Source organism: Eleutherodactylus coqui, chromosome 13, assembly GCF_035609145.1.
Source record: "Eleutherodactylus coqui strain aEleCoq1 chromosome 13, aEleCoq1.hap1, whole genome shotgun sequence".
Taxonomy (NCBI): domain Eukaryota; kingdom Metazoa; phylum Chordata; class Amphibia; order Anura; family Eleutherodactylidae; genus Eleutherodactylus; species Eleutherodactylus coqui.
In genome coordinates, this window is record NC_089849.1 from 58,733,857 (window position 1) to 58,748,173 (window position 14,317).

Consider the following 14,317-nt stretch of genomic DNA (forward strand, 5'->3'; position numbering starts at 1 on the left):
TTTGCTATTTATTGCTGGCCCTACACTTGCTAGGAGATGTTCACATTTTGATTATTTTGTTAGGGTCTGAGGAAACCAACACTGGAGGAAATCGAGCAAGCTCGACAAGCTATCCTCACCCCTTCTCTGTTCGGGAGCTCTCTGGAGGAGATTATGGAAAGGCAGAGGGAAGTGTATCCTGACCGCCGGCTGCCTTGGGTGCAGACCCAGCTCTCCCTGCAGGTGCTAGCACTGGGAGGCGAAAGGACAGAAGGAATATTCAGGTGTGTTCCACAATAAGGCCACTCACACACAGCAGTGTTTTGCATCAATATTTGTAAGCCAAAATTAGTAATGGGTCCAAAACACAGCACAAATGCAAATCTTCCCCTTATACGCTTTCTCTCTGTAGGCTCCTAGCCTGGTTTTGGCTTACAAATAATGATGCAAAATATTGGCTACAACACAGTGAATGCAGTCTGTTTATCCTGTAACCATATTGTTTATGAACCTTGTGAACAACACATTTTACTGTAATGTGAAGCGCTTCTTTTAGATTATAATTTCATCTATAAATTTGGTGCAGAGTCCCTGGTGATATTGATGAAGTGAACGCTCTGAAGCTGCAGGTAGAACAGTGGAGAATCCCAGACAATCTATCTGACCCCACCGTTCCAGGTAAATCTATTTTTCATAAGGCTTTCATGTTTAAGCAATATGTCGATGACTGATCTTGTCCTTAACTTTCTAAAAGCCTCAGTTTGTCACATTGGAAATAATGGTTATCATTGGAAAACTAATGCAATGTCCAAAATCACATGTGCTCTATAGTCAGAATGCTGAAAGGAGGAACTCCTCTTTCTTCATTAGTGCCTTAGTGAAAACACAGAAAAGGAGCGCAAGTGAAGTGTATGTCCTCCTGTTACCGCTTGCAGAACTCAATCTTGGACTCTCTGGGAACTGATGTGCTTCATTGTTTTAATAACCAAACAACATTTAGATGCTATATGCTGGTATAACTTTATTAACTGTCTTTAACCCCTTAAGGACCAAGCGCGTACATTTACGGTGCTTGGGCCTGGGCTTTAAGCCCGGCTGATTGCAAAAATACATTGTGGGATTAAAGCTTCTGCTCTTGCAATCAAGCAGGAGCAGGTCGGGTTCTCAGCTGTTGGTCACAGCTGAGAACCCAGAGTAGAAGGAAGTAGAGGTTTTTAACCGCTTTTGCCTTTGCCGGGTACATAGCACTCGTTGAAAATGTATTGCAGTATAGTGCACAAGTAATCAAATGTTCAAGTCCCCTAGAAGGAGTGAAAAAAAATAACATTCGTTTAAATAGTATATGAAAATACAAGCTCATAAAAATCTGCAGTGTGACAGGAATTCACTTTCTATTAATTCCTATGGGAGTTTCAATGTGAGTCTCATAGGAATGAATAGAGATGCTGCCTTCTGGTCTGCTCAGTGCAGCGTTTTCATGTCTGACAAGATGGGTTCAGAGTCAAAATCAAATCAATATAGCCTTCAAATTGTCCTAGTGGGCTCTGTATGGCAATCGCAACCTTTGGGAAGCTGTAAAATGTTTCCCCGGAGTGGCCTTTTAAAAGTTTTTCATTACATTATATGGTACTATTAAAAAAAAGTAATAAACTCATTTGGCAAAAAAATAAGCCCTTGGATGGCTATGGTAATAGAAAAATAAAAAAAGCTCTTAGAAGGCGAGGATGAAAAACGGCACCTTTATACATTGCTAACATTATTTACAGTTGTATGTCCTACTACACATAGTGTATGGAATGTATAGCTGATGCCATGAGCTCAGAAAAATGACGATCTTCCTTGATGCTTCTGTTGAGGCTCGGTATTATCAAGTACATTCATATATGGAAACAGAAGGTAGTGATGATAAGGAGCCATTCCTGGTGCATGAGTAGTATACATGGTAAATGGAGAAAGTCCCCAGTAGTCTGAGGAATCTGTGCTATATATACAATGGGCTTATTAAATCACGTTATAGCAATGCACTAGGAAACCAACACAATTTTCTCACCAGTTTCTGACATAGGTAAGTAAAAGTATATACGATTACTTGGTATCCCTGTCTGGCTTCAGTATACATTAGCTGGAAGAAAAGAAACATTTCAGTTAAGAGAAGAAGAAGATTTACCTAAGGAGAGTTCAGCATTCTAGTGCAGTTGACACATTACGATTGAGATAGATATAGATTTTACTTGACTTTATGGATGGGAGTTGAGGATCAATTGATAATGATGAAGATGTGGTTAAATGTAGTGTTTGCATCTGCTTTTTTTTCCTCTATTTTGGCTGATTCATATGTGATAGTGTCCTGTGATTAACCCCTTCCCCACACACATATGGCTATATATGTCCTAACTGCATATAGACGTCCACAACACATGCTGTGTAAGAAGTGGGCAGCCGACCACTAGCCTGCAACAGTTGCAATCAGAGATAATCCTGCTGTAAACTAAAAATGGCATTTAAATGTCCCGAACAGCCCTACCGCGATAAGATTGTGGGGTTATCATCTGGGTGTCATGGCAGCCTGGGGCCTTCTGAAGGCCCTGTGGGCTGCCACGGTTGTTTGCCAGTGGCATGTCTTTAATAGGCAGTCTTTAATACAGTATAATGCAATACCATAGTATTTCATTATACTGTATAAGCAATAAAAGAATTGAAGACTAAAAAAAAATTAAGAATGACTTAAAATAATTTTTATAAAAAAGTTACATATAATCAAAACCCCTTTTCCCAGTTGTCGCATCAAAAAGAATAAATAAAAATGTTAAAATTGCTATTGCTGTATCTATAAAGATCCGATTTTATTGAAATATCACATTACTAATCCTCCGTGATAAACACTATCCCCCCCCCGAAAAATGCAGTACTAGAATTGCGTTTTTTGGGTCACCCTGTCTCCAAGAAAAAATTGAACTAAAAGTGATAGAAAAAAAGTTGTATAAACCCCATAATGGTACTAATAAAAAGTACAGGTCGCCCCATAAAAAAAATGAGCCTCACACTTTTGAAAGTGGGAATGGCATAACTGCAGAATGTGACCTGGACACAGGAGCGTCAATGATCCTTGATCATGAAAGGGTTAAAGAGAATCTGTCGTCGGAATTTAACGTATGTAGCTGCCAACATAGTGTTTATAATCACATACCACTGACCTATTATTGATGGTGAGCACCAAAACGTATAAATCTGTGTGCTTTGTATGCAAATGACTTGTGTCACGCATGATATTATGTACGACCTCTGTGCCGTTATCCCTGCCTCCGCCTGGCCGCTGGCATCCGTGCAGTGAGATCCTGCACTAGGGCTGTGCATCCATTTGTCCCCAGTGTAAACACTCATACACATAGACTAGAGGTGCCTTATACCTCCACTTCACCAATACTGAGATCACCAAATTTTAAAGGCACCATTTTTGGGCTCACCATCGAATTTGTACTGTATTCAAAAACATATCAGTGATGTAGCAAAACTGATTATAAGCGCTGTGTTGGCATCTCAATAGCCTAAACCCTGATGACCAATTCCCTTTAGTTCTATTCTGCTCTGGATCTTCCGTTTAGATAATCTTCATGGGACAAAATAGTTTTCCCAGGTAGAAAGATTTTCTGGCAGGTAGGGGTCCATGCATATATGGCCAGTACTTGCTTCTGATTGCAGAAAATGTCTAGGATCACCACAGCACATGGCTAACTTGTATTTTTCCTTCAGCATCCCTCCTGAAGCTTTGGTATCGAGAGCTGGAAGAGCCGCTAATCCCACAACAATTCTACAAGCAGTGCATTACTAACTATGAGAATCCTGATGCCGCAGTGTCCGTTGTGCAGCAGCTTCCTGAACTGAACAGGCTGGTGCTCTGTTACCTCATCCACTTCCTCCAGGTATCTGGTTACATTTGGGCAGCCTATTCTCTCATTTGCCATTTTCCTAGGTACAGTCATTCTTATTTAGAGCACCTAAACCTAGCAAGAATCCAAAATACAGTACAGGTTTGTAGACATTGGAAAATGCTTGTAGCAGCTAAGACGCATAACTACATAAAAAGTTCAGTAAGTTCTTGCAAGTGGATTGCATTAGGGCCCATTTACACCAGCAGGTAATCTTTCTGTAAGGCCGACTTCACACTTACATATTTGCGCGCGCAATTCGCAGTCAATAAAACCCATTGATTTCAATGGGTTCATTAACATAAGCGTATTTTGCATGCACATTTTCGGCTGTGCAAAAAATATAGCGCATGCTCTATATTTGAGCACTATCTGTGTATGACTGTGCACAGAGAGAACTGTCTGTCACTGATAAGACCGCCCACTGGACCTCTAAGACCAGAATGAGCAGACCGCCCACTGGACCTCTAAGACCAGAATGAACAGAGATAGAAATGACTAAAATACAAGTTATAATGAATCGTTCCCAACAAAACTATACATCACTCCGTACCTCCAGCTCTAACATGTGCTGCCTGTAGCTCCCACAACATGTCCAAGCTGGTAGCTTCCCTTTACTTGTGGCAGTCATCATGACTATGCAAATTGTATGGGGGAGAATGATCGTTAATATGATTGTTAGTCCCCGTATAGCTTGCAGCATCTTTGGCAGCACATCTTCTGCTTACACAAGGAAATGAGCTGCCCACAAATAATTGGCATTGAACACATCTTTTATGCTGGCAAAAAAACCCACCCAACAAGTATTTACTCATTTGTTGGCCGATCGCTGGACATGTCTACATGGGGCGTGATTGGGAACAAATTGTCCTATTAGGGCCCACTGTCAGATTTGATTTGCGGAATCTGAGCGGGCCACCAACGTGGAGGATTTGCAAATCAAATCTCCCATAAGAAAGCATTGGCATCCGCAATTGAATTAAAGCATGCTGATTTGATTTGCGGACCGTTTGGTGCGGAAAACAAATCGCAGCATGCTCCATTTCAGTGCAGATCCCACACAGACGAGCTCAATAGAAGTCAATGGGTGCGGCCGATCCGCAGTACATCCGCAAATACAATTGCGGATTTGAGGGTTAAAATTTAGTTGGGAGGTGGGGTTGCGGATTTTTTCAGCACAGATCACAACGTGCAGAAAAACCATTACATCCGTGATCGTACCATAAATGGTTTACCGCAGGTCTCCCGCTGCGGAAATTCACATGTGGAATCCGATCCCCCTGTAGACATGAGGCCTTACTAGTCCTTTACTTATGTATTGATCCAGAGTTACAGCCTTTAATACAATGCATTTAAAAATCTCCTAGCTAAACTTGTACGGCCTCATGCCCATGGCAGGGTCGGATTCAGACAGCGAAATATCGCAGCGGAATCAGACCTGGCGCCCTCCCCCAGAGACCGTATACTCACCTGTGTGAGAGCAGTGCATGAAGCGCCGGCGCTGGGCTATGATGCAGATTCCCGCAAAACTTCTGCAGTGCTCACTGAGGAAGTATTGCGGGATGGACGGCAATATAGCTGTCAGTGTGATTTTCCACACAAAATGGTACATGCATGCAATTCTCCGTGAGATTTCCGCTCGTGGGCAGGGAAGATTCGTTTAACATGGCATGTCTACGGATGCACATTGCTGCAGAATTCGCGACGGGTGTCTGACTGAATTCCGCAGCAATAATCCGTCCATGGGCATTCAGCCCTAAGATCAGTGCCTACACAAAGCACTTTCCCATGTAGGAAAAACTAATTCTCTCACTGCATTGTATGGCTTCATCTAGGGAGGCGTCTGTCATTAGAAACAGTCAACAGTGTTATTGGCAAAAGAACTGTGAGTCCAGCTCCGGCCTGTCACATAGACTAGATTCCTGATGAGTGCAAAATAAGTGAAACCATTGTTTACAAAATATTCAACTTTTTTATATTCCTATATAAAATGTTACTTTGCAGAGACCAAGTCCCTTTTATAAACGTGTACTTTAAAACCAGATGCAGTACAGGTGCTGTTTACACTTGCATCATGGTTTCTAGTTACTACAGAAAGCACCATGCAGTGCTGGATCCAACACATGATGGACACCAACCGCAGCCAACAACCTCCACTGATTCATGATGGGGGCCATCGGGTTCTGTAGATGTTTGTCATTTTACCGAAAAAATTAGCGCTGCCTTCAGCATTATTTTTTTTCAACCACTTGTGACAGAATCCAATGCAGACGTAAGCGCAGACTACACAGACAGGGAGGATCACGGCACATGTGCAAGTTTTTTACAAGATGCCATAAAAAGTGTTTTCTTTCCTCTTAATTGATCCGTACATGTTAGATCTGCGAGATGCCATTAAAAGGGAAACAAAAGTAAAACAGATTAGATTTTATAGAACAGCTTGTGCACGTTGAATATCTCATTATAGCCATCAGCGTAAAGCAAGTATTTTAGCAGGATATGGGATTGCTGTCTTGTGTTTGAAACACAATCTGGGTCATTTCAAGGAGCTTTACTTATGCACTTCAGCAAATCTGTATATGTACAAGACTGAGGATACACAAGTATCATTCAACAGTGAACATCATCATTTGTACCTCCAAGAATCATCACTGTCAAGTAAGGTTGGTCAAATCATCTTAAAGGGCCAAACTACAAAGTAACTTGTAAAATGCCACTTTTCACTTATGTTGTGGTACAAAGAAATAATATTAAAGTAGACTTTGTAGCGATGACCATTAATGAGTAACTTTTTAAGGTGGTCATTTCATACATTTTCTTTAGAAAAAAGGGCTAAACAGGTAGGTTAATAACGGACCGTTGACCAGCACAATGTTGTTCATATAGACAGGGAACATCTTCAATTACCTCAATCACTCATGAATGTGGTCGGCCTGTACAGGTTTCACTTAAAGAGAACATACATTTTCAATAGCTTTTGGCCAAACACTCATTCAACTGAGAACTATTTCTCCCGATTCTCCCATACACACGAATGCCCAGATCGGAGAAGTGCTTGTATTTTCAGTAGACAGAGAGGTAAGCTGCTGCCAAGACAGCTCTGGCAGTGGTTGATCTCCAAAGGGAACAAAAGGATAAAGTGTTAAAATTCAACGTGTTCAGTTCTCATCTCCCCTGGGATTATATGTCTGGGTGAGCCAGGCGGCCTCCAAAAAACATACAATAGTCAACTGGACCTGTCGTAATTGGAGGGCCCAGTCAACTTTGCCTTATTGTGTTTGACGGTGCCATAAGTGTTCATTCCTGAAGACTGCAAAAAAAAAAAAAGGTAAAAAAAGCTTCATGTTGATTTGACAATGGTTATCAGGCTGGGCTACACAGAGACATTTGTAGTGCAACTTTCCAATTTTAACTATCTGCAGTCCAGGGGAAGACTGAGTTGCATGCAACTGAGTGAACTTCTGTGTCACTCAATACTTAAAACTGGAAAGTTACACTACAAAAAGTCCCCTTGGAACCGTAGCCTTAGGGAAGTGACTTAACAAAAATTAAAGCATGATCTGAAGCCCATTTTGCCATGAAAAGATGTATATGAAGAACATCTGGGTAGAGCACTGTACGGAGAGCTTGACACAATCAGCATTACTGAGAGTATTCTTAGACCTTCCTCACCTCAGATTGCTCCTCTTAAATGTCCTTTTCAGCTAGAGGCAGGCAGAGTGTACACAATCTCATAATAGTGGCAGATGAAGAGCAAAAGCATTTAATAACCGATGTGTTTTTTTTTTTCTTTCTTTTCTTGAAACAGATTTTCTCTCAACCTTCCAATGTGGGCACCACAAAGATGGATGTCAACAATCTTGCCATGGTCATGGCTCCAAATTGTCTCCGCTGTCAGTCAGACGACCCCAGAATTATTTTCGAGAACACCCGGAAAGAGATGTCTTTTCTGAGGATGCTGATTGTCCATCTAGACACTAGTTTAGTTCGGGGTTTACTGTGAGGGTGAAAAATGTCAGTCCTTTTCTTATTTACTTGTATATATCAAAATTACCTTCTCATTTTTAAGAGAATATGGTGCGGTTCCTCCAGAGGGTTCATATATACTAGAGTGTCAGGATACTTCTAGCACTTCTCAAATCTGTGCTTTTTGGAGGTCATTAGTGCCAAAGGCATTAAAATGACTTCATCAGAAGTGCCTGGTGAACTTGTAACGGCATGTCTGCTCTGTAGTGGAGGCAAACAATACCCTCTTCTTTGTTCTTGTAGTGAATGTTTCATTGTATAAACATTTCTGTCATCCAGAGACAGCTTAAAATCAGACGAAAATGAGAAAATAATGCTGTTTACTTTGTGTTATCTCTTCGGGGGGACCGGACCTCCTAATATATTTTGCATATTTTAATTTTTTTTTTTAACTTGGTATTTTAAGTTTGCTTCAAGTTCCCGTCTGTATCCTCAGCGCTCACACTGGGCATTGCTGACCCTGCATTACAATGTCAGGCCTTTAGTCCACTAATTAGTTATTTCTAAGTAACTAACTGTTGCAAACTTGAAGAGTCTTTTCAAGGTTATTACTGTGTGAATTAATTTTTCACTGTTTACTATTAAATGCAACATGAAAATAAGACGTGTGTGACAATATACAAGTAAAGATACTTTTAAAAGACCAGCCAACCCAGGTGAGGTTACCACTTTTTTTTCTCTTTTGGTGTTGGGAGTTGATGTGAAGTCATGGCTTTTCTAAGTACCGTAGCTCCTATAGTACAGTATCTTAAGGCAAAGGATTTAACTTGAAGACAATGCATCATTTACAAGGTCCGGCACATGTTACAACATATGGTGAAATATGGTATTGTTGTTCATGGTCTTTTGTCGGGAAGCAGACATAGGTTTCAGGATGTTGTAACTTAATCCTACCTGTTCAGATTACCATTTTCCTGTGGAACAGTACAGAGCTGTTTTTTTTTCCTGTTTCCCGTTGACATGTCGTAAAATATCAACCACTGCATAATTCAGTGTAAATGAATAGCTGCTTCCAAGTCTTCTAGACCCTTAGATTTGCATTTCTAAGATGGACTTGGTGACCTGGACATGGAACATATAACTTGATTACAGTCAGCTTTACTAGGTAAAGGCACCACTGTCTATGGACTGTGACTGGTATTGTAGATTACCTCCCTTCCAGTGAATGTGATGAGCACATGATATCGGGCACAGCGCACAAGCGGTGCTATTTCTGGGGATATAAAAACCTTTTTTTTTCTACTCCTGACTGTATAATATTACCACAAATTTCTATCTCTTTGCAGCATTTTGTACTTTAACATATGGGTGCTCTACCTATAAAACTGGTAATCTCTAGGGCACAGGAAACTGTGTTCCCCTCTGCAGATGAAGCACAGAGCCCGTTCCATCAGCTTACCCGGTTTACATTGGACTGTGATCCTCTCTGACGTGGTGACATGGCACTGCACCTCTCTGTTGCCGGAGTGTGGTGTCAAATCTGTGGTTTACGGTCCTAAAAAAAGGTTTTCAAAAATCACTGGAACAGAATAATAGAAGTAATGAGCCACATAATAAATCCGCTTCCAATACCGATACTTGTATAAATATGTGAAAACATTGTTACATAAATATAGTGCCACACTGAACAGTACATACATGAAGATCATGTCATTTATGGGATATCTCAGCTCTGCACATGCTGTAGTAAAGCTGTGCAGTCAACCTGATGGTTATTTTCTGGTCTGCACAAGAAATAGGAAAGATAAAATATCAGGACTGGTTTCTATGGTCTGCAGCATCCACAGACCCCGATGTTCAGGGTGGTAAGCTAGTGAAGAGAAACAGAATTGTCTTACTGTGAGTGTTACGTTTCACTGTTACACAAATCCAGACCACTGTTTTTTGGTTTGTTTTATTGTTTGTTTGCTTTGTTACACTTGTGGCTTATGAATGCTTTTACTTCTGGATGATGCAGAATAATCAGGATTAGGCCACTCTTACACAAGCGCTTGTAAAACGCAGCGTTTGCAGCTGCGTTGGCATGCGTGTTTGACTGTGTTTTCAGCACAGTTCTAAACGCAGCCAAGCAAGCTGATAATGCCAGAACTGAAAAAAAAACGCAGCAACCACTTTCTACCGCATTTTGACTGCATTTTTTTCAGTTTAGCATTTTTCAGTTCTGGCATTATCAGTTTGCTTGGCTGTGTTTAGAACTGTGCTGAAAATGCAGTAGACACTGTCAAAAATGCATCACATTCATTTCAATGGGCAAAGCATCGTGTTTTAAACCGCAGAAACACATGAAAATAGATCAGACAGCGCTGAAAACACTGTGTTTTAGAGCATGTCTGAGAAGCCCCATTGAAATTAATGGAAGCGCTTGACAGTGGTTATCGCTGCACTAAAAACACAGCGTTAAACGCTGGAAAAAACTTGTGTGAGATGTCCTAGATTAGCCAATTTTAATTGTCAAATCCCAGGTTTTAAACACATAGGAGTAGGTCTACGTTGGAGAAAATTGAGTTAAGCCACCCATGGGATAGCTATGTTCCCTTTCTCCACTTGATTCGCCAATGGGAAGAGGGGAATAAGTATCTGACAGACCCCTCTAGCAGAGGCTTATAAAGGATTTTGGAACATGAGATTGTCAGTGGATTCCCGCCAAAATTGGTGTTTCATGTGTATGGCCAACATTAGAATTCAGTACTCTAGTATTGCTAGATTTGCTCAACACATATTTATAGTTTGTGTTTGGGGATAAGAGAATGCTATCAGAACTAGAGATGAGCGAGCCTCGCTCTTCTCAGGTAACTGCATTCTTGTCCGAGCAGGCTAGGAAGGGGGGGGGGGGGAGATTTCTGTCATTCCCCCAGCCTGCTCGGACAAGAGTGCAGTTACTCGAGAAGAGCAATGTTCGCTCGAGTAGCTGCCTTATCCGAGCGTGCTCGCTCATCTCTAATCAGAACCCATCTATACACAGGCACATAAGTACTTTACAGGGTTGTTCCAGCCTCATTTATGGCATATCCACAGGCTACATAGACTATATAAGGGTGAGTGCTGTATAGCTCTCTACTTGGCCTACTCCAATATGTTGCTGCTCACAGTTCCTTGGATTGCTGATTGGTAGTTTTAATACTTTTTGGGTTCCAGAGGGGGGATTTTCCACATACTCCTTTTTTATGGAATATTCATATGGGTATGCCTGCAGTCCATACACCCCTAAAGCTGACCATACACTTCAGACGCTTGTTCAGCCAACAGTTATTCTTTTTGATCCCATTCCGTGGTCAAGTATGCATATATAGTGAATGTGGAATTTGGGTAAGGCACTTCTCTGATGATGGATTATCTCCACTGAAAAGTAAAAGATCAGGTATGTTGACAAATAAGGCTAGGGGCCACACAGGTCGTATTCTGCAAAAACCTGCAAGATTTCCGCCGAGAGAGCGCAGCTTCAGAATCCGCGGCACTTAACCATGGGTTTTGGAGCGGCTTCGCTACATGCTTTTCTTTTGCGGTCGACTCTCCCATGGAGGAAAACAAAAACAATGGACATGTTGCATCCCAGGAATCCGCAATGGATTCGCCGCCCTGTGTGGATGAGATTTGTGACAAATCTTGTCCACATGGCTGGCTAACCCTGGGATTAGCGGCCACAGGAAAATTCTGCAGCAAATCTGTCCTGTGTGACCCCAGGCTGACAACCAGAGTCTTCTTTTCCCCAACATCTGCCCTCGGAAGAAAGATTCCCCCATATGTATCAGTTAATTGGCCGGTTTGGCCAACACTACTCTAATGTATGTGGCCACATTTACATTGTCCTAAACACAAATTTATATATAAAACCATAGAACTATTTCATCTTCAACTAAGTTTTCCTATATACATACAATACCTGGAAGAACTTATAATGTACAAACACTTTTGGCAGAAATGAGCCCTGCAAACTACTTGGTCACATTTTGATTTTTTTCTGTGCTGAGGTGTATAAATTCCTGCGGTATGTATAGAATGGTATAATACTTTATTTTATTTGGTTGTCATAGCTGGACTGCCACCTTATGTAACTCTTGTTTACTGTTGTGCCATTTGGCGAAACTTCTTCATATTGCGCATAAACTGTGGCTGGGTTTCTGTTTCTGAGAATGTTTGTATCTTTTGAGTTGAGTATGCAAATTGCAGTTTTGTTTCTATCCTAGAATGTACTCTACACTGGAACTGTTCTTTGGCTGTAAGATGTACATGCATTAATCCAACTTTTTCTGCTTTTGTATTTTGCATAGGCAAATAAAAATATTTTACACTGTAATTACGTTTTGGTGTCATTTAGTGCTGGGAGCTCAACGCAACCGTTCAGTATTCCTTCTTTAAAATTAAAGGTTCTTTTACACGAAATGATTAACGTTAAAATCTTTGGATTGTTCGAACTTGAACGATAATAGTTCAATGTAAACAATGCCAATGATTGAACAATAATTAGTTTGCGTATCATTCATTGCTCATTTCATACAAGCTAAAGTTTCATTTTTTAATTTATTTTTTATCTTTGTGTCTAAACTGACCAACCGTGCAAACTGTGACATTGCTTGTTCGCTCCAGCGAACTATAATTGTTTAGTGTAAACCTGGCCAATAGTTGAATGATTGGTTTCTTTATCATTCATTTCATGCAGGCATAAAAGTCATTGTTGCCTCGCTAATGATTCATTCACTGGCACACTGAGTTTGAACGATCCTGTTAAAAAAATAAAAAAAATTTGAACACTTACCTTTGGGTCTAAACTGACTACCCAAGTTAACGAGCAAACTGTCACATCGTTTACTTGTTCAGTTGGTCTAACGATAATCGCTCAGTGTAAAACTTCCGTTAATTTTATCCTACTAGCATTCTAATATTAACATTTTACATGGAACATAAAATGATTCCATTTGCTGGGCCAGACAGCATCTCCACAATACAAAGATGGCCGTGTAACAAAGATCTCCTCTAGAGTTGAGCGAGCATGCTTGGATAAGGCAGTTGCTCAAGCGAGCATCGCTCTTCTTGAGTAACTGCATTCTCGTCCGAGCAGGCTCAGTGGGGGGGGGGGGGGACAGAGAGGGATCTCTCTCTCACTCTCTTCCCCCCCCGCCGCACCCCCGAGCCTGCTTGGACGAGAATGCAATTACTCGAGAAGAGCGATGCTCGCTCGAGCAACTGCCTTATCCAAGCATGCTCGCTCATCTCTAATCTCCTCCCTTGGCAATGAGCTATGTTATGTCAATGGAGAGGGGTGGGGGAGCGAGAGGAGAGAAATCTCCTCCTGCTGCCCCGCTGTGAGCCAGGGATACTAGCTCCTGCAGCACGGGAGCTTGTATATTAGCTTGTAGTGTCTAGGACCTTTTTTGTCTAAATGGAAGGCACATTTCAGGTTTTATGTAATCGAGTACGCTGATTTCAAAATACCAATATGGAAAAATTCTCTGAAAACCGGAACACCTCCCTAAATGACCGGAAATAAAATGAAAAAAATCACTGCCATGTTTCGATACAAAAAAAGACTAACTATCCTTCTCCTAAATAGTACATAAGTAATTTGAGTAGGCTAAAGAGTATACGACTGTTGTAAAGATTGTAATGGGTTTTTTTTGTACTGTACATACAGAAATATAAATAACATAATATAGTAGTTTCATGTATTTTGGTTTTATTTAATAAAATTTTTTGGGGGGGCATAAAATATAAAAATTAGCGATACAAATATGATTTTTCGGTTTTTCAAGTGTCAACAGGGAGGTGTTCCGATTTTCGGAGAATTTTTTTCGTCTTGATTTTTGAAATCCTCATACTCTATTACATAAAACCTGAAATGTGCCTTGCATTCAGACAAAAAATGTCTCCAACACTACAGGCTAATGTATATGCGTGGGGACAAGTGTTGGGTATTGTTTGCCTGACCTTTGTCCCGTCTAAAAGGGCCTTTAGTAATAGAATACACACAATATATCAAATGTAACGTGGAAGTGACATCAAATTTATTACAGGATGAAAGGCTTATTTCTCTCCTCTGACTACAACTTTGGCTTGAAATTATAGTCAAACGCTTTAGGAAAATGTGTCGGGTTGATTATGGATAGTAAATAGAGATGAGCGAGTATACTCGCTAGAGGCAATTGCTTGAGCGAGCATTGCCTTTAGCGAGTACCTGCCCGCTCGAGATGAAAGGTTTGGGTGCCGGCGGCGGGCAGGGAGCTGCGGGGGAGAGCGGAGCGGAATGGAGGGGAGATCTCCCTCTCTCCCCCCCGCTCCCTCCTGCTGACAGCCGCTACTCACCGCTCCCCCCGCGCCAGCACCCGAACCTTTCATCTCGAGCGGGCAGGTACTCGATAAAGGCAATGATCGCTCGAGCAATTACATTTACC

General features: G+C 41.2%; 1 protein-coding gene across 2 annotated transcripts in view; it reads left to right on the forward strand.

Annotated features, from left to right (window-relative positions):
• The window catches only part of LOC136587276 (rho GTPase-activating protein 39-like), a 121,354-nt gene extending 109,129 nt beyond the window's left edge, over positions 1-12,225 (forward strand). For both annotated transcript variants that reach the window (XM_066585821.1, XM_066585822.1), the window contains 4 exons: positions 64-263; positions 566-657; positions 3,730-3,899; positions 7,714-12,225. In XM_066585821.1, coding sequence (XP_066441918.1) covers positions 64-263; positions 566-657; positions 3,730-3,899; positions 7,714-7,908 — 657 coding nt within the window. In that variant the 3' untranslated portion in view covers positions 7,909-12,225. The remainder of the gene's footprint in view (positions 1-63; positions 264-565; positions 658-3,729; positions 3,900-7,713) is intronic.
• The last annotated feature ends 2,092 nt before the right edge of the window (positions 12,226-14,317 follow it).